Raw genomic sequence first — 23878 nt, 5'->3', positions numbered from 1 at the left:
ATTAATATAAACATTTAACCGCACAAATGACAGGATATTTAGTTATTCTTCTATTTGCAAAATAACTAATATTTAAATAACAAATACAATATAAAATATAAATAATAATAAAAATTATATGCATGCGGTGTACTGCAGGTTAAAATCTAGTACTTGTTATTTTTATATGACTTGTTAATTATTATGGTAATAAGAAGTAGTGTATTATGATTTATGCAAATCCTTACATAATGGAATCCTATTTAATCCATGTATTTCATTTTCGACCGAAGACGAGTTCGTAATCCAGTGACTTTTGCCAAAGTTACTGGTTGGAAAACTTAGATGACCATAAGTTACTTTAACTTAGAGAACTGTTTTATATTGGCACTAGATTCGGACCCGCACGTACGTGCGGGGTTGATTTAAAAAACTATGTTTGCTTTATAATATATTACATATATATGAAGTTATGTTTGTAAATGTATTATTTTTTAGAAATGTTAGACACATTCAATATCCATATTCTACCAATTTTGATTTGTTTTTAATTCGGTTTAGACAAAAGAGTGATTGGATTTGTTTCTGTTATCAACAAAAATAATCACATTAAAAAAAATAGTAAGAGAAATGTGGTATGTTATTTTGGGACAGTAAATATGTCATGCCAATTATATGTTAAGTTTTTATTTAACTATTTGATATTGTATATTTTAGTCCAACAAATAAAGAATATGTAAGAGATTCAAACATGCACGTACGTGCCTAGATACGGACCCGCACGTACGTGCGGTGTTGTTTTCATAAGTAATATTTGATTTCTTGTAACATATACATAGTTGTGCCAAGAGGAAAACTTTGTTTACTGAGTTCTGTTCAGAAAAGAGGAGAAAGGGATATATATTTCTTTGCTTACCCTAAATATTTATTAACTTTTTAAAAAACCTTAATTGTTGAAGTAATTGTTTTCTACTCACTTAATTAAGCCCATATCAAAGCCCAATATTTGTTTCGTATTTATCTATATTATTAACACATTATTTTAGCATAACCATTAAGTCTCATATAAACATAAGTTTATTAGGACTAAAGTCTAAATAATATATGCTCCTAATATTTTCTCCAAAATTTGATGCCCTAAGCGAATGTTTCTTTTTTCCTAACTATGGCACGGTTCTGAACATATAGTTATGTTGTTGTTAATAGAAATGGTTATGGAAACTTCTTAAATATAATTTTCATAAATATTGGGTATGAAATTATTGATATACAAAAATTTTATTTCAAATAGTTTAATATGTGTGGATGGATGCACTTGCTCCTTAATACGATTACATGTTTTCCCATTTAAAAGTCTAAACACAATAAAATCAATCACAAGTAGTATAGTCTTCACGTCACAATTAAAGTCTCTTAATTGTACTACTCCCTGGTAAAATGGTTTTGTACTTGTTTCTTGTGTGATCCAACATTCTCCTTGGCTAAAACTCTTCATAAACACACCCTAATTATTAGCTAATTTAAATACCAAACAATAAATTTCTTAATGTGTTTAATTCCCAAGTCTAAAATATCAAACCAAAGTTTGCCATCCTCAAAAACAAAACACACAAATTAATGATACATTAAAAATAACCTTTACTACAATTAATTCAAACCATAATTGATGAAATTTTATTAAAGATTTTAAATTATACTATTATTCGTTATTTATTTTAATTAAATATAATATTTTTTATAAAAATAGATTTTAGACAAAATTAGAATTTAGTAGCTCTATTATTTAAGAACAATAAAATATTTTCATAACAATAATTTTCGGATATATATATTACCTATAATTTAAATATATTCTTTTTAATCAGTTTGAAATTAATATAAAAGAGCATATTCCTTTTATAGTTGTTTCATTAGTCATTTTATTATTATTAATTATTGTTTCATTTTCATAAAAAAATATGATTAAATTTTAAAACAAATTTGAAAATCTAACCTTTAAACAAAATGAAAAAGCCAGAATGATGTAGTCATGCTTCATACCATCTAGCTCGATTACTTGATTTGAGGATCCATGTTCTACCAACTGCTCTTCCTTCTCTTATTTATATCCTGATTAGTATTTAATAAGAACTCGATATTTATGATTTTTCAATCAAGGGTGTGTCATAAAAAAGAAAGATCAAACTTTAACATAATATAAAATCTACAAAGTCAATAAACTAAGGGGGGTGTATTGAAACCATGATTTTGGAGAATTTTATGAGATTTAAAAAAATTGGAATTTTGATAGATTTTAGGGAAGTTGATATGATTTATGGTGAAATTTTTTTAAATCCCACCTAAAACCATGAGATTTGGATTTCTGTATTTTTAACTAAACAAATCCTCTCAAATCCTCCAGAATCCCTAAAACTTATTAAAATCCAAATCCACAAACTGTTTTGAATAACAGTGGATTTTAAAGTAGATTTTTAAATCATCAATTCAATAACAGTGGATTTCAGAAGACTTTTTAAAATCCATGATTGAATAACATAGGATTTGTAAATTTTATACAAATCACTTAAAATGTCAAGTTGGATACACCCCCTTAAGTAAATATAAAGAATAAATAGATCAAAGTACCATTGGTTTGAAGAAACAGTGACACACAAGGTGGAGAAACAACCATTTCCATGCTCTATTCGAACGCTGAAATCAAGAATATAAAACTCAAATTAGATCTTCAATTAGCAAAAAGAACAAAAAAATTATGTGCTATTAAAATTGAAAAACAAAAAAATATATTCTAGGCTTAAACAAAAAATTTCGTTATACATAGAAAAAGTTCAGTATCTATCTATGATTTTTCATTTATTATTAAAATATTGTTTGCCAAATATATTGCTTAAATTTCGTAATTGTTCGTTGATAGTTTCCATAAAATTCGCCATCATATCGCCTGTATTTTGTTTGAATATTTGTTTCATAACTCAAAATAACTAATTACTTCAATTATCTTCAATTAATTCACACCATAATCGATGAAATTTTATTATAGATTTTAATTTATACTATTAATCGTTATTTATTTTAATTAAATATAATAATTTTGTAAAAATAGATTTTAGACAAAATTTAAATTTAGTAGCTCTGTTATTTAAGAACATTTAAAACTTTCATAAGTTTTAAAATAATAATTTTTGGATATATATATATATATATATATATATATATATATATATATATTACCTATAATTTAAATATTTTCTTCTTATTAATCAGTTTGAAATCAATATAAAAGAGCATACTCCTTTTTTAGTTGTTACATTATTTATTTTCTTATTATTAATTATTGTTTTATTTTCATAAAAAATATTGTTAAGTTTTTAAAGAAATTTGAAAATCTAATGTTATCTATTTCCATTTCTGATAATTCTATATTTACTTTCTTTAATTAACCATGTTATTTATAATATCAAATTAGGTTTGACCAATTCAATTCCTTATATAATAAATTGTTGTTTCCAGAAATATATCTAAATATATTACCAAGTTAAATATGTTTACATATATATAATTCTGAATTTAAGTGTCCGATTTTTATGGTAATAAATTTAATTTTCATAAATGTTAGGTAATTTTTATTATTAGACTGTGATATGTTTGGAAACCGATTTAGAACCCACTTTAATTGCACCCGATTTTTTAGGGTTATATCTTTTAATTTCGGTTCAGCTAATACCACTAATATCAATCTGTTTGGCTCCTATTAAATATCAATCTGTTTGGATACATGATTTATATATATCCTTATTCTGTTTTTAGTGGCATTTCATGTAATAATCTATTAATCTATGTCTACTTATTAAAAATGCTTCCCTTTTAATAGTATAGATTTGTAATTAAACATTGATGGATCCATATAAGGCTTATAAGCTGTTCTTAAATGAAATTAAAACGTATGAGCTATGACAATAGTTTGTTCAATTTGTTGCAAAACATTTTATTTTTCAACTAAAGATTTAATTTGATGACATTGTGAGATTATATTATAATTTATCATAATAATTAATTATCTGATTGGCTTATTAAAATTGACCATATCTCAAATTGGTACATGCATGCATCGATCGGCCGTTACAAAACAATAGACTAAAAGAATGACGATCGAGAACATACATTATATTATTATACAAATAGAGTAATAGACTAAATAAGTAACGTCTAATTGATAAGTACTTGTCTAATCTTTCAAACGAATTTCAAACTAGGGAGAAAAGCAAATCCCCACGAGGCCTAATTCGAACAGCTTTTTATTTTATGATCACTTGACGTTGTTGAATAATTAGAAAATCAAATACTAAATAATTAATATATGAAGACCATCTAGATTGTGTAAATTCTTCTAATCGTTAGACCGGCCGATGATGACACTCTAAATCTTAATTAGTTAGGCAAGTTGTATTCAACTGGGCGGTTTGAATATATGACCTACGTTACGTTACGTAGTTCATCTTTTCTTTTAAAATGAATGATGTAAAAGTCACTTTTTAGTGGCATTTGTGGATTTTGTAAAAAGTTTTTTTTTACCACACTTAGACTGTTAGACAACTTTGAGTCATATGATAATATTGGAAACGTGTTAACGAGCTAACCTTGCGAGCGAGTCACTAGTTTGTGAAAATGTGGTATTTGTTTCGTGGTTGTACATTTTTTTTTCAATCTTGTACATTATTCAAAAACAGAGTTCTGCATTTATTTCACCACTCTGCCACTCTTAACTTAATAAAATTGGACTTTAAAGAATGGCAAAAGAATAGTGTCTTTTTTACTCCATATAAAAAATACAATAATAGTGAAGTGACTTTAGTGCAGTGGCCAAAGATAAGTTCTTAATGCACAAGACACCGTCACACTTAGTATCGAGTCCCGTTCTCTACAAATGTAGGAATTAGGCTAATGGGCCAGCCTGTTGTGGCCCAATGGTTAAAAAAAAAAAAGAAAAAATACAATAATAAAGTAACTAAATTGGTCTCGGACTCCGAAAGATCTAGAAACTTCTTAAATCCAAAGGGCGTTAAAACCCGTTGAACTAAAGTAAGAGAAAGTGTGTATCATTCATCAAATTAAGTGCATGCATCTTGAATTACAGCACGTGTCTATTAGTTTTGTCATGACTTAGTCCATCACTCATCCATATATGGGGGACACATGAGCATATCAGAGAATCTTTTCTTCTTTGCTTTCTTTAAAAAATCTCCAAATGCAAATATAAAACTTGAAAAGTATGCACGTAAAAAAAGTGTAAAAAGCCAATAAAATATATGTATACATGAAGGAGAGGCGGCGAGAGTGTTCCGTAAGCAATAGTATCCGAATCATATGTCTCTTCTTCTAATTATTCATCGTTTAACGCCGGCGGCCGCAAATTTGTTTAAAAAAAAAAGAAAGAAATTAACTAGATAAAACGTTGGTAAACCAAAAAACGTATGAGTCATGACAATAGTTTGTTCGATTAGAGGAAAACTTTGTGCTGTGAATTATGATTACGAAACGAGTCCTATAATTTACAAAAAAAAAAAAAAAAAAAAATTGCTCGAATCCATTATAGTTAGTTACATTAAACATTTTCTAAGATTTGACTGAAATTTTCTCATCAAATTGCAACTAGGTCATATGATTAGGCACTTCAGTTAAAGGCTTAAAAGCTAAAGCACGGAGCTAGGTGTTAGGGTCAAAAAAGTTACCTCGAATATTAATTACAAGGCTTTTCTAGTTTGGTCATATATGCCTTAAGTTGACTTGACTCGACTCTCTAATTTGGTTCACAATTGGTTTAAGATCACTAGGAATGTGAACTAGGACAAAACTTGAGATAGTTCCATTAAACCTTAAAACAAAAATTATCATACTTTTTTGGACTTGGACCAATTTTAGTCGTCGTCAAGCATTATTGTGTTGGACCCGAGACCCAAAAGAAATAATTCTACAGCAAAATACCCCAATTTATTTCATATGATTAAATTAATTTCTCTTACTTTTACTTTTTAGCTAATCAGAACAAATTCTGTATCAAAACTCCAAACTAATCTCTAAAACATATTACAAAAAGAAGATAATCTTGTGATTCAAAGCGTTTACACCAGGAAAAAAAAAAAAAAAAACTATGACCACTCGAACACCACACACCACATGACCTTTCCTTGGGATTTTTTCCCAAACAAAAAAAAAAGAAGTCACACATAAGTATAATGCATTCAAATGACTAAACTACACTTTCTACTCTTAAACATTATTGGTATGTTTGGAACAAACCTCAAACATCAACTTTTATGAATTGGAGTGAAATCTAAATGATCGAAGTATGAAATAGATAATGATTTTAAAACTTAGTGGCAACTGGCAAAACAAAAGTTTAGTACCATTTGTTAAAAAACAGAAGGTGCTAATTAAACTCTCACCATTCTTGTTTTGGTGCAGAGAGTTCACTATGAATGGTTTGTCTTGGGCAAAGGTAAAGCCTTATTCGGAAGATTATTTGCTGAAGCGCCCCCTCGAGCCTTCAATCGCAAATCCTCAAGAAGTCTTTTCGCTTCTTTCATTTCGTCTTTCGCACTATCTCCATGATTGTCCCATGCATCGATCACTCTTTGTTGAAACTCCACTGCGAGGCTATAACTGTAAAACCAAGCAAGCAATGGTCATGACATTAAACTCTTTCAAGAGAAATGATGAAGTCACATCAACGAGTGAGTTGCGTTTAACAGAAATTTACTTACTTTCCCATGCCGGCGTAAGCTTTAGAAAGATTCTGGCAAGCATCAATTGAATCGACATGGTTTGGACCAAGTGAGACATCCATAATGTCTTTAGCAACTGCAAACATTTGAGCAGCAGATTGAGGTCTCCCGAGTTCTAAATAAGCAGCGCCAAGATTGTTATACACATAGCCAACTCCAAAATGTTTAGCACCAAAGCTTTCTTTTAACCTCTCGGCTGCACCTTCCAAGTAAGGAACTGCTTGAGAGACTCGACCCGAGAATAGAAGCAGCCAACCTATCCTAGCAGAAACACTTCCTTCTGAGTGCTGTTCTTGAGGAAGCTTCTCTAGTATACTTAAAGTCTTTTGCAATAACGAAATGGCGGTTTCAAATTCGTTCATTGACTCATACTGCATCGCTACCTCAGAGTATGCTTCAGCGACTTCTACAGGGGAAGCTGATTCTTTCTTCTCGAGGATTTCACAAGCAAACTCCAAACATTTCTTTGAATCAGCAAACTTCTGTTGGTTTACCAAAGCTTTCGACATTGATATAAACACCATAGCTCTCATCTCACTGTCCTTCTCAGTTTGTTGAACAACACTCTTCAATATATCAATCGCTTCCTCATACTTCCCCAAAGCAACCTTCATGTTAGCAGCATCAATCTCAGCACGAATCAGCTCCAATTTCATTCCCCAATTCTTCAAAACCCTCTGAGACAATCTATTCTGCTCCAAAGCTTTGTCATGCTGCTCTAAACCGCTATAAATCACACCAAGTAGCCTTCGATCCTGAGCAACCTCAGCTGAATTATTCCCTAACTCCTTCTTATGTATCTCCAACGCCTTCAACGCATAAGGCAAAGCCTCGTTGAAATTCAAAACCGCCTTCTTATGTATCTCCAACGCCTTCAACGCATAAGGCAAAGCCTTATTTTGATCATCGATTTGTATAAAGGTTAAGTCTTTGTTTTTTTTTTTTTTTTTTTTTTAATGTACCAATTAGGATACACAAAGGAGAGAAGCAGCATTGTAGTGATTGGTCTTAGCATTCATACAACTCCTATAGAGATGCGTGAGAAGCTTGCAATTCCAGAAGCTGAATGGCCACTAGCTATTCGTCAGTTATGTGCTTTGAATCATATTGAGGAAGCTGCTGTACTCAGTACCTGCAACAGGCTAGAGATTTATGTCTCTGCTCTATCTCGTTACCGTGGTGTTAAAGAAGTCACTCAATGGATGTCCAAGGTTACTTCTTTTTTTCCCTTTTTTATCTCAGTCACCGTGTTACAATCACTGTATTATAATGATAATGCTATGTCTTTGCCAGAGGAGTGGAGTCTCAGTTGAGGACATCCGTCAGCACTGGTTTCTGTTGTACAATAAGGACGCTGCTCAACATTTGTTTCAAGTCACAGCTGGTTTGGACTCTCTTGTCTTAGGTGAAGGTCAGATACAAGCACAGGTTAAACAAGTTAGTGTAATAGGTAAAGATGCAGGCAATGGGTTTGGGAGGATTATAGGTGGGCTATTTGATAAAGCAATCTCGGCTGGAAAGCGTGCCAGAGATGAGACAAAAATTGCGTCTGGGGCTGTTTCAGTTAGCTCTGCTGCCGTTGAACTTGCTCTCAAGAAGTGTCCAGGATCTGCTATGATGTTGGTGATTGGTGCAGGAACTATGGGGAGGCTTGTAATCAAGCATTTGGTTGCTAAAGGTTGCACTAGAATCGTGGTTGTGAACCGAAGCCAAGAGAGAGTTGCAGCGATCCGTAAGGAGATGCGGCCTGGAGTTGAGATTATTTATAAACAGCTTGAGGAGATGCTAGCTTGTGCTGCAGAAGCCAACGTGATCTTTACTAGCACAGCATCTGCGACGCCATTGTTCTTGAAGGAGCACGTAGAGATGTTACCTCCTCCGTCTCCTGCAGATCATGCGAGGCTGTTTGTTGATATCTCTGTTCCTAGAAACGTTGGGTCTTGTGTTGCTGAACTAGACGGTGCACGGGTTTACAACGTGGATGACCTTAAGGAAGTTGTTGCTGCCAATAAGGAAGACAGGGCGAGGAAAGCAATGGAAGCTCAGGCAATAATAACAGAGGAATTAATAAAGTTTGAAGGGTGGAGGGATTCGTTGCAGACGGGTCCGACAATCAAGAAACTAAGAAGCAAAGCAGAGAGGATTAGAGCGGCTTCGGTAGAAGCATTCATCTCGAAACATGGGAATAACATAAACGAGAAGACGAAGGAAGCAGTAGAGAAACTAACCCGAGAGATAGTGAACAAGACCCTGCACGGCCCAATGGTACATTTGAGATGTGATGGGACTGATAGCAGAAAGTTGCATGAGATGCTAGAGAACATGCATGCTATGATCAGAATGTATGAGCTCGACCGAGAGTTACTCGAGGAGAAGATTAGAACGAAAAAGAAATAGAAGTAGAGAGAGAGAGAGAGAGAGAGAGAGAGTGAGAGAGAGGAGAAGAGACAACAGAATTATTCATAATATAATACTTATGATTTTTTAGGAAGATAGTCAAGAGCCATAACGCACCCATAGTGTATAAAACAATAATGTCTCCTGAAGAACCATGATCAAAGCTAGTTCAACTCATGTGTCTTCTGCTGGGAATATCTACATAGAGATCTCCTGTTTCGTCTCTCTTCTTTCACAAGACAGAGATGTAACAATCTCAAGTAACAAATACCAATTTTTTAAGGAACTTTTTATATACATGTACAACAATAAAGAATTGCATGTAATGTTAGCTTGAATGAAACAAGATAAAAGAGAAACATGTTATTATTCCCAGATTTTTTCCAAGACCAGAGAACACTTTCTAGAAAGCATCTCTTTTATCTTCCTTCATCGACCTTAAAAAACAAAAAACAAAAAACAAAGAAACAACTTTGAATCAAAAAAATTCATTGTTGTTCACCCTAATGTGGTGCTTGATGATGAAGTTTGTTGAGGTCTTGAACTATATACATCGTCGAAATGGAGATCAACCCCAGCTTCAATATCATGATCATCATCCATGAATGTAGTCCTGGACAACTGTCTTCTTGCATTTTCTTCCCAATCCAATTCTTCTTCTTCATCTCCTTCTTCAATGCTTCTTCTGCCCCATGAGCTGTCTAACAAGTTTCCTGCTGTGTAGCGGTTTATAAAATCAGGTGGCTCAATGAAGCTATTGGCGGTTGCCGGATGAGATGTGCCAATGTGAGAGCGGTCGCCTCTTCCCCACCACTGGTTCCTACCATCAAGAGGATGCTGATTCCCAAAACTTTCTTCTCCATCGGGTTGGTCATTGCGCAGAATGCTCTCTCTGAAGAACTGACCTGATGTGCTTGCCTCCATGTTGAGCAGATCTCTGCTATCTTCACCAAGGATTCCCAAATTAGGAGGCCAACAGTCCGCAGAGTTCTGATTTGCAGTTAAGATTTCGTTCTCTCTCTCTACTGGGTGCTCGGTTCTGTTGTGAGCCTGAGAGGTGTAATACCAGTCAAGAAGATAAGGATGATTCCTCTGATCTGAATCAATCAGCCACATGGAATCAGTGTGATTGCCGCAAGCAGGTGGATTTCTTGGAATGTCTCTGTATAAAGTGCTTTCTCGCCACGCCCTACTAGGAGAACATGAGTGTCTTGTGTTGATTTCATGAAGCTTTCGGTCCCGGAAAGTTCTGAGATTTGACAGAAACTGCTTCCCAAGAGAATCTGACTCCCAAGTAGGATAACTACTCTGGAAACTGCAAATAAAATGGAACACTTAACACTGATTTGCATGTATTATTCCAAGAAAATTCATACGTTGCAGAGAAAAAAATACTATATTATGCCTCAAACCTCAAAAATGATTTCTCCATTTTCCCTTGTGAGCTTCTCTGCTCACGACGCGGTGCATTACGTGGTGAACCATACTTGATATTTCCATGGTTCTCAAAGTAGAAAGCACTAAAGCTGCAAGCGAAACGGCCAATGATCAAAATGTAATCCTAATTGTAATTTTCTTTAGAACAATTCATGGGAAGTAAAACTAGAAGAGTTGTTTACCTGCAAACATGGCCTACACCTTCAATATCAACTGTGAAATCCTTGATGAATTGCAAGATGTCATCAACCCGCTGGAAAGAGAACTCAAAATGTGTGAGACCACAATATTGATGAGGGGTACACTATAGCGAATGGGAGAGAAATATACCTTTGGCACGACAAACATAAGCAAAAAAGGTGTGATGAAGATCGAAGCTATCTCCTCCAATAGCATCATCCCAGTATACTGCAGTGCAGAAGTTTTCATTAGCATCACTTGTATAAAATTCATTCAGAAAGTAGTAACGAGTAAAAAGGAAATTAGATCACGTATAGAAGAATTATAGAATCATAGAAAGAACACAAAAAAATTCAAAGAATGTCCTAAGAAACCCAGTGAATAGCTCATCTTGCTGCCTAACTTCATTACATTATGAAGGTAATTAAGTAAAAATAGGTGTAAACATAAATTTGGCATTCCCTCTTCATCGTGATATGGAATATAAGACTGTAAGCAGTTATTATCTCGATAGCGTCAAATAGAAAACATTCCAAAGTTTCCATGAAAGATGGCAGTGACTATATATAGATGTTTAGCTTAAACTTAGCAATTTTGTGAATAAAAGGAGTTAATAAGTTAACATGGTACCTGAAACAGAGTCTCTAACTCCAAGCGGACATCATCTTTGTTTTCCTTACCACGCCATCTCTTAGGCATATAGTGAGTGTGTTGGACCACCAAAGTCATAGTTCCTACTGGGTCAAGGACCAAAACTTCATCTGAAATGGCAGCCCGGCTAATAGCAGTTATTGTTCCAAAAACAGCAGCATACCAAAACAGATTGCGGCCGAATATCTACACAGATGGCAAAACAAGCTTTAATACCTAGAAAATATATCTATCAGATGCTTTTTACGTTGTTAGGATTTCTTACATGGCCCTCTAGAAGAGATTCTTCGAGAAACGCAATGATGATCAAAACAGCAGCAAACCCGCCAGAAACAAAAGAGACGAACTTTGCAATAATGGAGATGATAGGTGAGGGAAATTGTTTTAGATATTCAGATGCGTGTTCTACACTGCTATTAATCCGATGCTTGAATAAATGGTCAACCTGTTGTTGAAAACAAGACGTTTAGAAAAGGCATCACATATCTACTTAGAAAGGAAGGAGAAAGTTGGAAAAAATGGAAGGTTTACTAAGACATCAAAATTAAACTCCATTCACACGACTTTTGTGGGCATGAAGGCCAGATGAAGACAACTTACCTCATTAAATTCCCTGAAGAGCCACTTTGACAAATTGGACCATCTTCGAGAAGATGCAGTACTTGGATGATTGTAAAACTGTTCAGCATGCCTTAGGAATAGATACACCAACATAAAGATGACAAGAAATGGTGACAGCAGAAGCATAGCAAGTCCAACCACAAATAGCCGTTTCTTCAATGTAGTAGGATTTGAAACAAAGTCCCTTTTAACACGAAAATTGCTGCAGAATGAAAAAGGCTGAATTAGAGAAAACGGACAATACTTAGCATGTGCAAGGAATTTCTCATTCTATGGCATTACTCTTCATGGTAGTAGTTAAGCCACTGAGATGAAACATACTCATATATGAAAAATATAACATATGTACTTCGGCCACTCCCATGTAGGCACACTCACGTATTATATACACATACAGGGACGAAAATTCTATAACACAATAATCTCATTAACTTGGAAAGATCACTATCGTCTGACCAAGAAAAAGCAATTCATGAAAATCGAAGCTCTTGGTCAATTTATGTATCACTATAGCAGTTCATAAAATCCTAAAACTACAATGTTAATAGAAAGCCGTTTTCAGATTAGAACAGAGATTAGCGTGAAGAGTAGCATACCAGTCAAACATGCTCTGCAATATGCACCAGTTAAGGGTCCACTCAAGGGTCTTTGTCAATACAAGGTAATACTGTGTCCCATCTGGTGCAGATTTGACTGCTGGACCAGCACCAGGGATCCAATGGGAAATTGGGAAAGAAAGCAAACCTTTGTTGAGCATTCCAATCAAGTAGTTTTCTTTTCGCATAAGGCGCATAACCATATCATGAGCTGAAAGATCCTTAACCACACAAAGGCATTGAGAGCTTTGTAACTGAACAACCTTCTCAAGGACTGTTGCCCATGGCATAGTAAGGATTTCATTGTCTGTGACATGTAGACTGTAAATTTACATTACAAGAGAAAATCAGTTACGGGCTAAAATGCATGTTTTGTTCTAGCAATAACTAATTATAGCATGTTGCAACTTTCACTTACTTGTTGTAATAGAAGTGTCGGAAATCCAACGTATCTTTCAATTGCGCAAAAAACCTTAAGAAGCAGAAGAGCCAGTACACAGAGAAGAGGGCCAAATATCCAACAATTATAGCAGTTGTGAGCGTGAAAGGAGATAAAGGATGGGGATGGATAGCTTCTTTTACAAGATCACATGGCTTAGTTCCTGATTCAACTGCATCCATTCCACATTTTGCATTCTGAAGGCCATTCCAATCAACATACAACAAGAAAAACCCAGAGAAGCATATGATGAATCCCAGACTTAGAAGCTCAACAGCCCACTTTACGATAATACACCAAAGGCCTTTGTCTCTATAGTAGCTGTAGAGCCTTTCAACAAAAAGATCCAAATCAGCAATTGGTTGAACATTTAAACTTTCTCCATTAAGAAGTCCCGACGGGCTCTCACTACCAGGACTTGGTATTCCTCCGTAGTTAGATAGCTCAATCTCGTGGGACTCATTATGAAGTAATCCAGTTGTCAAAGACGAAGATGATTCACCACGTTGCCATTTAAAAAAGTTGAACACATTTGGACCCTTTTGCCCACTGCTCATCATTTGTAAACACGGACGCTTGGACAAAACAGCCAGTCCATTCCCCGCTTACCACTTAGAATTTTCTGAAGTGTAACAAGAATCCAGCAACAAATCCTGCATCAAACATTTGAAAAAAAAAACATAAACTATCTAGAATGCAAATCACTAATGACGGAGATAATTTATGCTACCAACATGTTTAGTAAAATGTTCGAGCCACAACTCACAAGCACATATAGTGAAAATAACAACCGATGAGACAGAAAGGCAAGTCATATATCCTTAAAAAGCAGAAATACAAACCACGGATTCGGAACTTGTGGCATAACCTGCTACAGACATGTTTCTATAACTGGTTCCCACCATGATAGATATAAACAGGACACACCTATCCTTTGCTTGACACTCAAATGACTATTCTATTCAACAATGTCTCTTTTCTTATTCAACAAAAACGTTATCGCAGTAACAGAATCTATGGACAATGCACTAAATGCTCAGCCATCTGATGACAACTAATGGTGCAGAGTAAGCAAACACAACTCCAATAAAAGAAACATCAGCATCTCTTAACATTGCAACATGAGAAAACACTAAACACATCATATGGATAGTAATCTATACTCAATCAAGGTTCACGCAACCTTGCCACAAACAATATGCCATGATCAAACTCAATTCTCATAAACCGACTCAGTTATACACGAGAAGAATAAGCAAGGAAAAAACGGTGAATTGCTTCCCAATAGAACAAGGGTTTATCTAATTTCAAAAGCGACTTAATCAGGAGCGAGTCTTGACGAAATTAGAAACCCAATTCCCATCATAAGCTAACAGAATGATCAAACTCCTCTAAACCCACCAAGTGATTCCCCCCCCGCCCCCTCAAAACCACTGTACGATTATTCAAAAAAATCAAAACTTTATCGATGACAACGAATCAAAACTTACCAGCGACCCACGAAAGGAACAGCAAGAAAGCCGTGAAAGCGAAGTTCTGTAAGCAGCTAGCAAGTTAATTTGCCTCTTTAGAAAGCCGAAAGCTTTATTATTAAAGAAAGGATGAATTCAATTAGGCGGCGGGGCTATGTAAGAAGAAGGAAGTTGAAAAGACAAGAACGAATTTGATCGACGAAGAGATTAACGATTTAGGGGAATACAAGAAAAAAGGAAAAGGAAAAGAAGAAGAAGAAGAAGAAGAAGAGAATTGGGTTTGCGTGGAAGAAAAGAGGAGTGATTGAAATAAAAAAATTAATCCTTTATGCTTGGAGAAGTACTTTCTTCTTCTTCGATTTTTCAATTTTGGGCTTTTCGTCTTCCTCTTCTTCTCTTCTTCTCTTCTTCTCCTCTACACAAAAAAGTACTTAAACCAAACCAAAGAAACGTGATAACGAGTTTAGTTTTTGCTTCGATCCTTTGGTTAAAAATAGGTTATTATTATTATAACTTTGGTTTCTTAGTCTTGAAGCCAAAAATTGTATTTTTTTCTCTTTTTAATATCATATAATATTTAAAAAAAAAATAAATAAACACCTTATATAATGGGCCAATTGTTTTCAAGTGGGCTGCTACCATATTCTAAATAGATCCTAACAAATAAGATGATGGGCTAAGAGATGTAAACATTTTTTGGGGTTTTTGTTGAACAACTAGTAAGATATAAACTTTAGAAACCAAAAATTGAAAATAATGATATTGTGTGAGTCAATGAGACATTTGACAATGTAAAATTATGGATCTAGATCAGATTCTTCAAATGAGGGGTTTGGTATCACGATCTATATTCAGAACATAATATACTACAAATTGATACATATAACTTCTTTAAAATATTATTGTTAATTAAAAATAAACTCAATAAAGCTTTTTAGTTGACAATATTTATACCTAATTAGATTCTGCAAACACAGTTTTGGTATCAAACATTTTTTTATTCAGAATGTATATTATAATGGAAGTTAATACAAAAGAATTGGAATTTGTGTGGTTTTATTTCTTGATATTATTAGATAAATTGTAAAACTTATGTAATGTAGTGAGATTGATTTAATTTTGTGTATTTTCATAGAAGATTTTTATATCATATGTTATTGTCTAGTATGTTTTTTGTCAACAACATACTAGACTAGAAGATAAACCGATAAACCGATAAATCGATAAAAGAAATATAAATATGTATTTGTTATTGAAACTTTCATAATAATTTTTTTTTTTGACATGAACAACTTTTAGTTCATGTTTAGGGCATGTTTATAGGGAGATTAGTTTAGGATGTTCTTAGAGTATAAATATTGTGAAAATAATGTAAGATCAATAGTTAAGAACTTTTGTTAAAAAGTTAGTTATTGGGAGAACATGTTTAAGATCTTAATATTTAATAATATAATATTCTTGTAGAAATTTAAGAATATTTAATAAATACATAGATTAATGTTTAATAAAAAATTTAAGAATGTTTAATACTATTTAATAATATAATGTTTATTAATATTCTTAAACATATTACAATTATAAAATTTTATAAAATAACATTTTAATTGCAAACTTATAAAACTTTTACTAAAATTCAAAATACAATGCCATATTTTTATGAAACAAAAAAAACATTGTAAATAAAATTTTTTAAAAAAACAAACGAACATATTACTTAATTAATTAAACAAGACAAACATTTTATTTAATTAATACATAGATTAATGTCCAAATTTATTCTATATATTCTCAACCAATCTGAGAGAGACACGTCACACAAGATCAGGCCCAAGAACAGTTCTAGAATAAGATCAATGAGCCTGATCTTAAGTCCACTATTCAATTATTTTCATTTTTAAATGGCCTAAGAACACCCCATCTGATCTCCCTATAAACATGGCCTAACAATGACTTTTGTTTTTATGTTTTTGTAATAATAAATGTTCATTTTATAAATTTACATGGATTTCTCATAAAATATATAAAAATAAAATGGATACGACGAACCTTGAATAAGGAAAAATAAAGATATACATTAATAACAATAACGGATAATATAACAATTAATAGAAAGAAAATAAAGTGAAAGTTTTGTTAGTATCACGATTTATCTTTAGAACATTATATATGGCAGTTGAGAAAGAAAAAAACAGAGCAAAGCCAACGCCATCACAGAAAAAAAAAATTTAGAACGTTATATAATACAATTTGATACACCTAACTTCTTTAAAATATTACTATTAATAAAAATAAATAAACCCAAGAAAGTTTTTTCAATTGACAAAATTTAAACCTAATTAGATTATGCAAATGCAAACACAGTTTTGGTATCAAAAATTTTATATTCAGAATATAATGTAATGGAAGTTAGTACATAAGAGTTGGAATTTGTATTGTTTTATTTCTTGATATTATTAGATAAATTGTAAAACTCATGTATTGTAGTGAGATTGAATTAATTTTTTTGTATTTTCAAAGAAGACTTTTATATCATATTTTATTGTCTAGTATGTATTTGTCAACTACATACTAAATTAGAAGATAAACCGATAAACCAATAAAAGAAATGTAAATCTGTGTTGTAATTTTTTTATATGACATGGAAAACTTCATAGTTGATAACAATTACTTGTGTATTTCTTTTTGTGTGATAAGAAATAATCATTTCATAAATTTACATAGATTTTCTCATAAAATTTAAAAAGTTAAATGTAGACGGTAAATCTGATTAAGGAAAAATAAAGATATACATTAATAACAATACCAGAAAATATAACAATTAATAGAAAAAAAGAAAGTGAAAGTTTTGATAGTAAGACAAGTGTAGAAATGAAAATTGAAAAATATCTAACATTTAAATTCTAAGATTAAGAATAGGGATGTGGTAAATATTAAAACTTAAGAAAAAAAGAAAAATAGAAAACATAGTATATAGATGTAGACTAAACTATTGATTATACTTGATTTTGTTGAGGTCACTATTTATCTTATAGTTTATTGTTGATATGATTCCTTATGTTGATTATCTTTCTTTTTTATTTTATTTTATAATGATTCTCTTTTTCTTTCAGAGAATGTATATAAATACTGAACTAGCATAAACATTGCATAACCATCATAACCATTATAAATCTTGTTCTTTTTTCTTTCATCTGAATTTGCTTCATAGTCTTTTTCAAATCTCTTTTTTTTTCTTCTGTCAATCATTGTGCCACAATAGACCGATTCATTAGCCAAATCCCTACGGATTCGATTTCTGATATGATGGTGTCTTGTGCGTTAAGAACTTACCATTCACCTTGCACTAATGTCACTTCATAAAAAACACTTGTAGTCGTAACTCGTAAGTATAAAACTACCCATTATAATTTTTTTTTTTTTTTGGTCATAAGTTTATAAAATACTTGTAGTCGTACATGAATAATAATCAGAATTTCCGAATAAGGGCAACATCATAATGGGCCTAACTAATGGGCTTCGTCGTCTAGGATATACAATTTTCGCGGGAAGCAACGGGTGTATTGGCGCGGGAGGTATACGTGGCATTGGTACACGTCGGATTGCGCGCCAAGACCTGTAAATAAATCTAAACCCTTTCTTATTCTCTTCATCATCTTCAATCTCAATCTCTCTCTCTCTGTATCTGACACTCTCAAGCACTCATTGTTAAAAATGAGTTCACCAGGTTCATCTTCTAGATCTATTCCATTCAAATCGAAGAAACGGTTACAGATGGATTCGCCGATTTCTAAACCCAAGGCGGAGAACACCAATAACCCGCCGTCTTCTGTAGCGTTGCCTACGCCGGAGAAGCCGCTTGAGAACATGCTTAGTAGATCTAGAAACCGATCTGTCGCTTTATCCGTTAAAGAGATTCGTCAAGCCGCTGGATCTCGTCGTAGATCTGAAGATCCGGTTGCTCCTTCATCCGCTAAAAGCAAGCTCTTTTTTTCTCACACCGATTCGTCATCCTCTAAACGAGTTAGTAAGAATACAGAGAAAGAGAAGCTTCCGGAGAAGTAAGCATTTTTTAATATTATTTCTAGGGTTTATGATTCTTTCTCAAAAATTTTAATTTTACTGATTTGGGGATTTGGAATTTGTGCAGGTATGAGATTCTGGGAAGCTTCTTTGATGCATTGGATAGTTCGATTTTGTTATCGAAACTGAGAGGTTCTAAGCCCACATTTTCAAACATTTCTGGAAAAATCGAACATTTAACAGAGAGGTATTAATCTTTTGTTTATGTTAATCCACTACTGATTAGATCTGATCTGAATAAATAAGACAAATTTGGTATTTGCCTTTTCAATGATTTATAGAAGACTCTTGATAAGACAAATGAATCATTTAGATCGTGTTTATGTTGTCACCTGATGGGATCTGATCTGTGAATTATAAAACCAATTTGATGATCTTTGCCTTTTTACTTTATAAGTTCGATAAGACAAAACAATGCTTTAGATCTGGGGTTTTTTTTTAATTGATTTTCTAAAAACTTTTTGAAATCGACAGTTCATGAGTCTGTTTCTGATGTGTGGTGTGGATATATTTTCAGGAGGTTTTGTTATAGTCACTTGGCTCAACTTAAGCATATATTACCAGAAGCGATGGAGATTAAGAGAGTGTTGATACACGACGAAAGAACTTGCTGTATGAAACCAGACCTTCATGTTACACTCAATGCTGATGCTGTTGAATCCAATGATGACAAGTCTAAATCTGAAAGTAAGAGGATTAGTCTCCGGAAAGTGTTCAGGGCTAGGCTTGGAGAGTTTGTTAAAGCTCACCCTCAGGTGTTGTTTCACTACTATGATGAAATATACATTCTTTTAGTTATTTTGGTTTGGAAGTTACATTGTATGGTTCTATTCAGGTACTAATGGTGTTATTGTCTGTTTTTTAGGGTGATGATGTTCCAGAAGAACCGCTTCCTGAGCTATTCAATAGAGGGAAACCAAATGAAAACTCAAGAGTTGAGGTTAAAAGTGTTATGGAAGAGAAGGCTTCTATTCCAGCAGCTAAATTGTTTTCGTCTCCCTTCAAAGTTACATCAACTCCAGTCAAAACAGCTTCAACTCCTGCTAAACCAACTTCGTCACAGATTAATATGGCACCAACTCCGAGCAAAACAAATTCAAGTCCTGCTAAACCGACTTTGTCTGTGATTGACATGGTGCCAACTCCAGTCAAACCAGTGTCAACTCTGGCTAACATGCCTGTGACACCAGCTACAGTTGACTCAACACCAGTGATTGCTGCTTCGACTCCACCTGAATTTGCTTCAACTCCTGCCCGGCTGAAGAGTACGTCACTGGCAGCTCGTCTGCAGAAGAGAAGCAGCGATTGTACTAATCCTGATGATGTTTCTGCTGACCCACCGGCTAAGCTTGTGAGGCGTTCCTTGTCTCTGAACTTTGATTCTTATCCTGAGGATGACAAAGCTACGGATTTTACTGATGATGAGCCCATTGATGAAGAACCAGAAGAAGATGTATCCAGCGATGATGAAATCCTCAGCATACTTCCTAGTAAACTTAGACAAGCGGTAATACATCTCTATTAGTAATTCCTTTTCTTCTAGTAATTAGTTTGATATTAGGAATTACAAACTAAGATTGGCTTTGTTTACTGAAATAGTTGATCTTCTTTCTGCTTATTTCAGATAAAAGAACAAGAGAGGAAAGCGATAGAGGATCAAAATCCAGCAATCTCTCTGGCTAAAAGAAGACGGAAGATGATCGCTTGCCTGCCTAAACTTTTCAATGTCATCCACTACTTGATTCAATCGATAAGGCGTTGGGTTATCACAAAAGAAGAGCTTGTGCACAAGATTATCGCTGGTCATTCTGATATTACTGACAGAAGTAAGCCCCTCTAACCACTTAAGTATATATAACTTTTCTTTACATTGTTTGAAAACCATCCTAACTGTTCTCTTCTCACTTAAATTTTGCAGAAGAAGTTGAAGAACAACTTGTACTACTACAAGAACTAGTCCCGGAATGGATGTCTGAGAAAAAATCATCAAGTGGAGATGTACTAGTATGGTGAGTCTAAATATCATAAGCATACTTAACTCACTTTTTCTTGGATTTTCGATTGCTTATGTAAGCATCTTTAATGTGCAGCATAAACAAATTGGCGTCTCCCCTAACAATCCGATCACGTCTTGAAGAAGTAAACAAGCAAGAAGTGGCTCCACTGCTTTCTTGATGAGATCGTGCCATAGACTGCGGTTACTTGGGTTTCTAACTTATTTTTGTGGTCTGCCAAATTATATTATTCATGAGACAAATATGTAGAGACTTTTAGGTTATAAAGTTCTAAGTACTGAAAGTATAAAAGGGGTGAAAAAACAAGTAGTTGACAGACTATTTATAGGAAGATGTTCTAATCTATTTTCAAATTCCGACTTTTTAAGTTATTTCTCTATCAAATAAATGGTCATTGTGTATCAGAATTCTTAATAATCATATATATATAAAAGTAAAGTTTCACTCTCTCCTTATTGGTCAATTTAATCTTTAATGTTACAAAATATAATATTTATTTTTAATTAAACTTAAAATTTAACACATTTAATCATATATATAAATTCATACTTTAAATTCACTATTTACTACTAAATTGTAACTGAAGTTATATAAATTGTGAATTGACTATTGGTTTTCTCCATTCATTTTCATTTAAACATACCATCAATTATAATTGTAACTCCTCTAATTAAATTATTTTAAAAATATAATTTCTATCACTACAAATCCTATAAATAGCCATTCCCACATCCTTCTCCACCATATTTCAAATTCTAAATATTTTTTTTGTTTGTGTTATGTTTTTGCATGGGTTGAAAACTCATTGTAAGTGTTTAAGTATATATTTTGTTGGATATATCTTATATTGTATTTTTAATTTTATTTCTTTGTTTTATGTATTACTCCATTTCTTCTTTGTTTTCTTATTATTATTTTTAATTGTACATTACATATGATAATAAAAATTTTACATTACATATGTATAATAAAAATTTGATGGCTATACAAAAAAAAATTAATTTTGATCATTGCAAAATAAGATAATCAAGCTAAAGAAATCATCTTTTTAATATTTTTAAATATAATATTTATTTTTAATTAAACTTAAAATTCAACACATTTAATCATATATATAAATTCATACTTTAAATTCACTATTTACTACTAAATTGTAACTGAAGTTATATAAATTATGAATTGACTATTGGTTTTCTCCATTCATTTTCAATTAAACACACCATCAATTATAATTGTAACTCCTCTAATTAAATTATTTTAAAAATATAACTTCTATCACTACAAATCCTATAAATAGCCATTCCCACATCCTTCTCCACCATATCTCAAATTCTAAATATTTTTTTTGTTTGTGTTATGTTTTTGCATGGGTTGAAAACTCATTGTAAGTGTTTAATTATATATTTCGTTGGATATATCTTATATTGTATTTTTAATTTTATTTCTTTGTTTTATGTATTACTCCATTTCTTCTTTGTTTTCTTATTATTATTTTTATGATAATAAAAAATTTACATTACATATGTATAATAAAAATTTGATGGCTATACAAAAAAAATTATCATGCAGATTCAAAAAATATTAATTTTGATCATTGCAAAATAAGATAATCAAGCTAAAGAAATCATCTTTATTCTTTATCTAGATGTTTGATTATTAATCTAGATGTTTGATTATTTCTTACATATTTATTTTATTGTAAAATTATGCAATGTTTTAATGAAATAAACTATTGTAATACAATTATTAAATTAAGTTTCTTTAATTCTCTCTTACCTCCAAAAAAATTGTAATACATGTTTTTAGTATACTCATCATTATATTTAGTTCTTGTGATCTAACATATAATTATATAAAGATTTTTATTATGTTTATTTAATTCAAGTTTTGTAATCTAATGATTTTTCTATATAAAAGAAGATTTGATATTCCATTGTCAATCCAGTTGTACTACAAAGAGAAAATAATCATCATATATATAAAAGTAAGGTTTCACTCTCTCCTTATTAGTCCACTTGGCGATGCAATTTTAACAAAAAAAATATTTATATTAAAACACAAATTTAAAAACAATTAATTTTCACATTTAACTCACATAATATAAAACTGAAATCATATAAATTCTCCCTATAAATTATGCATTAATTTTATTTCTCCACTAAGTTGTATTAATCAATTGTATTAAAACAAAACAATAAATTAGAATTGTAACTCTCATTTTTCTAAATGTAATTTTTCATCATTTCTCTTCCTATAAATACTCACTATCTTATTCTCTTAGTCTATCACTCTTTCATTCTCTCATCTTCTTCCACTACTCTCAAATCTTTTTTTTATTTTGTTTTGTTTTGTTTTTGTTATTGTTGTTGTATGGGTTATAAAAAATTAAATCAAATATCATTGTAAAAGCTTAGTTTTAGAGTTTGTATGATATGTATATCTTATATATTTATTTTAATCTTTTAAAATGTTTATCTCCATTTTCTATTTTATATTAACATCTTATAAGTCATTATTTTCATACTTCCTTACAATATTCACCACACAATAAGATCATAAAGTTAAAATGATCCATATGTAATTATCTATTATATCTCTGGTTACCTCACATATTCATTTATCATTATTAATAATTTATAAAGATCAATATAATATTTAAAGATCAATATAATTATCCATTTATAAAGACTATTTTGTTTTGTGATCCAATTGATAAATCTGCAGAGATCAATATAATATATATATATATAGATTTTTTTTTATGATTTGAGGTTTTTGAAAACAAAAAGAACATAATTAAACAATTGGTTTTTTGTGTCTTTAATCAAAATAAAAAATGATCCAAAAAACAAAACATATTCAACTGGAACTTAAATATAAAAATAAAATATAATTTTAAAAATATCATTTCACTTAATTCTCTAAAGATGAAACCATTAGTATGAAATCTAGCACTATAAATTAAATTGATGAGAGAAAACCAAAAAAATCTAAGTTATCCTTGGGGTTTTAAAAATTATTGAGATTGAAGAATTCATATAATTTTATAAGAAAACTAATTTAGTTTGTCACTTAAAAAGTAATATTTTTTATTTTGAAATATTATGTGTAAGTGTTGAGTTTATATCAACAAACAACCAAATCATGTGAATTTTGATTCAGCCACTTGGTATTCCTTTTATTTTAGGTTATAAAAAATTAAGATATTTATTTATAATTAAAGACATGT

General features: G+C 31.9%; 4 protein-coding genes and 1 long non-coding RNA gene across 6 annotated transcripts; 2 read left to right on the top strand and 3 right to left on the bottom strand.

Annotated features, from left to right (window-relative positions):
- Positions 1 to 1236: 1236 nt before the first annotated feature.
- LOC147943542 (uncharacterized) lies at positions 1237 to 2136 on the bottom strand. Its single transcript, XR_015557313.1, has 2 exons — positions 1973 to 2136; positions 1237 to 1468 (listed from the first exon to the last, which is right to left on the bottom strand). It is a non-coding gene; the product is annotated as an uncharacterized LOC147943542 (long non-coding RNA).
- Positions 2137 to 6154: 4018 nt separating this feature from the next.
- On the bottom strand, positions 6155 to 7606 carry LOC104789122 (protein KINESIN LIGHT CHAIN-RELATED 2-like). Its single transcript, XM_087449882.1, has 2 exons — positions 6741 to 7606; positions 6155 to 6639 (listed from the first exon to the last, which is right to left on the bottom strand). The coding sequence occupies exons 1-2, from the start codon at positions 7415 to 7417 to the stop codon at positions 6450 to 6452; spliced, it is 867 nt and encodes a 288-aa protein (XP_087306008.1). The 5' UTR covers positions 7418 to 7606; the 3' UTR covers positions 6155 to 6449.
- A 111-nt stretch (positions 7607 to 7717) lies between these two features.
- Positions 7718 to 9203, top strand: LOC104789121 (putative glutamyl-tRNA reductase 3, chloroplastic). The gene is made up of 2 exons (XM_010514865.2): positions 7718 to 7972; positions 8055 to 9203. The coding sequence occupies exons 1-2, from the start codon at positions 7718 to 7720 to the stop codon at positions 9156 to 9158; spliced, it is 1359 nt and encodes a 452-aa protein (XP_010513167.2). The 3' UTR covers positions 9159 to 9203.
- Positions 9204 to 9205: 2 nt separating this feature from the next.
- LOC109124619 (autophagy-related protein 9) lies at positions 9206 to 15879 on the bottom strand. The gene is made up of 10 exons (XM_010511918.3): positions 14573 to 15879; positions 13062 to 13735; positions 12644 to 12964; positions 12027 to 12249; positions 11692 to 11871; positions 11406 to 11612; positions 10926 to 11003; positions 10778 to 10848; positions 10571 to 10684; positions 9206 to 10473 (listed from the first exon to the last, which is right to left on the bottom strand). The coding sequence occupies exons 2-10, from the start codon at positions 13640 to 13642 to the stop codon at positions 9657 to 9659; spliced, it is 2592 nt and encodes an 863-aa protein (XP_010510220.1). The 5' UTR covers positions 13643 to 13735; positions 14573 to 15879; the 3' UTR covers positions 9206 to 9656.
- A 1822-nt stretch (positions 15880 to 17701) lies between these two features.
- On the top strand, positions 17702 to 21098 carry LOC104700344 (CDT1-like protein a, chloroplastic). Of its 2 annotated transcripts, XM_087449881.1 has the most exons (9): positions 17702 to 17936; positions 18082 to 18169; positions 18279 to 18612; positions 18702 to 18821; positions 19152 to 19389; positions 19500 to 20141; positions 20259 to 20460; positions 20553 to 20643; positions 20725 to 21098. In XM_087449881.1, the coding sequence occupies exons 3-9, from the start codon at positions 18326 to 18328 to the stop codon at positions 20807 to 20809; spliced, it is 1665 nt and encodes a 554-aa protein (XP_087306007.1). In that variant the 5' UTR covers positions 17702 to 17936; positions 18082 to 18169; positions 18279 to 18325; the 3' UTR covers positions 20810 to 21098. The 2 variants fall into 2 exon arrangements, with proteins under 2 accessions (XP_087306007.1, XP_087306006.1); XM_087449880.1 differs by lacking the exons at positions 17702 to 17936; positions 18082 to 18169 and having other exon boundaries at positions 18204 to 18612.
- Positions 21099 to 23878: the final 2780 nt, after the last annotated feature.

The sequence above is a fragment of the Camelina sativa genome, chromosome 5 (assembly GCF_030686135.1).
Source record: "Camelina sativa cultivar CO46 ecotype springtype chromosome 5, ASM3068613v1".
Taxonomy (NCBI): domain Eukaryota; kingdom Viridiplantae; phylum Streptophyta; class Magnoliopsida; order Brassicales; family Brassicaceae; genus Camelina; species Camelina sativa.
This window is presented reverse-complemented; position numbering and strand designations above follow the sequence as displayed.

What these genes read in the sequence shown, in the direction of transcription:
- LOC109124619 (XM_010511918.3), bottom strand. Translation starts at nt 13,642, where the DNA reads ATGATGAGCAGTGGGCAAAAGGGTCCAAATGTGTTCAACTTTTTTAAA. An exon ending in GGTGTAGGCCATGTTTGCAG is followed by an intron (nt 10,685 to 10,777) that starts GTAAACAACTCT and finishes TTTCGCTTGCAG; the next exon opens with CTTTAGTGCTTTCTACTTTG. An exon ending in ATGGAGAAATCATTTTTGAG is followed by an intron (nt 10,474 to 10,570) that starts GTTTGAGGCATA and finishes TTTTATTTGCAG; the next exon opens with TTTCCAGAGTAGTTATCCTA.
- LOC104789122 (XM_087449882.1), bottom strand. Translation starts at nt 7,417, where the DNA reads ATGAAATTGGAGCTGATTCGTGCTGAGATTGATGCTGCTAACATGAAG. An exon ending in GCTTACGCCGGCATGGGAAA is followed by an intron (nt 6,640 to 6,740) that starts GTAAGTAAATTT and finishes TTGGTTTTACAG; the next exon opens with TTATAGCCTCGCAGTGGAGT.
- LOC104700344 (XM_087449880.1), top strand. Translation starts at nt 18,266, where the DNA reads ATGAGTTCACCAGGTTCATCTTCTAGATCTATTCCATTCAAATCGAAG. An exon ending in AAAGAGAAGCTTCCGGAGAA is followed by an intron (nt 18,613 to 18,701) that starts GTAAGCATTTTT and finishes GAATTTGTGCAG; the next exon opens with GTATGAGATTCTGGGAAGCT. An exon ending in CTAGTAAACTTAGACAAGCG is followed by an intron (nt 20,142 to 20,258) that starts GTAATACATCTC and finishes TGCTTATTTCAG; the next exon opens with ATAAAAGAACAAGAGAGGAA.
- LOC104789121 (XM_010514865.2), top strand. Translation starts at nt 7,718, where the DNA reads ATGTACCAATTAGGATACACAAAGGAGAGAAGCAGCATTGTAGTGATT. An exon ending in TCACTCAATGGATGTCCAAG is followed by an intron (nt 7,973 to 8,054) that starts GTTACTTCTTTT and finishes TGTCTTTGCCAG; the next exon opens with AGGAGTGGAGTCTCAGTTGA.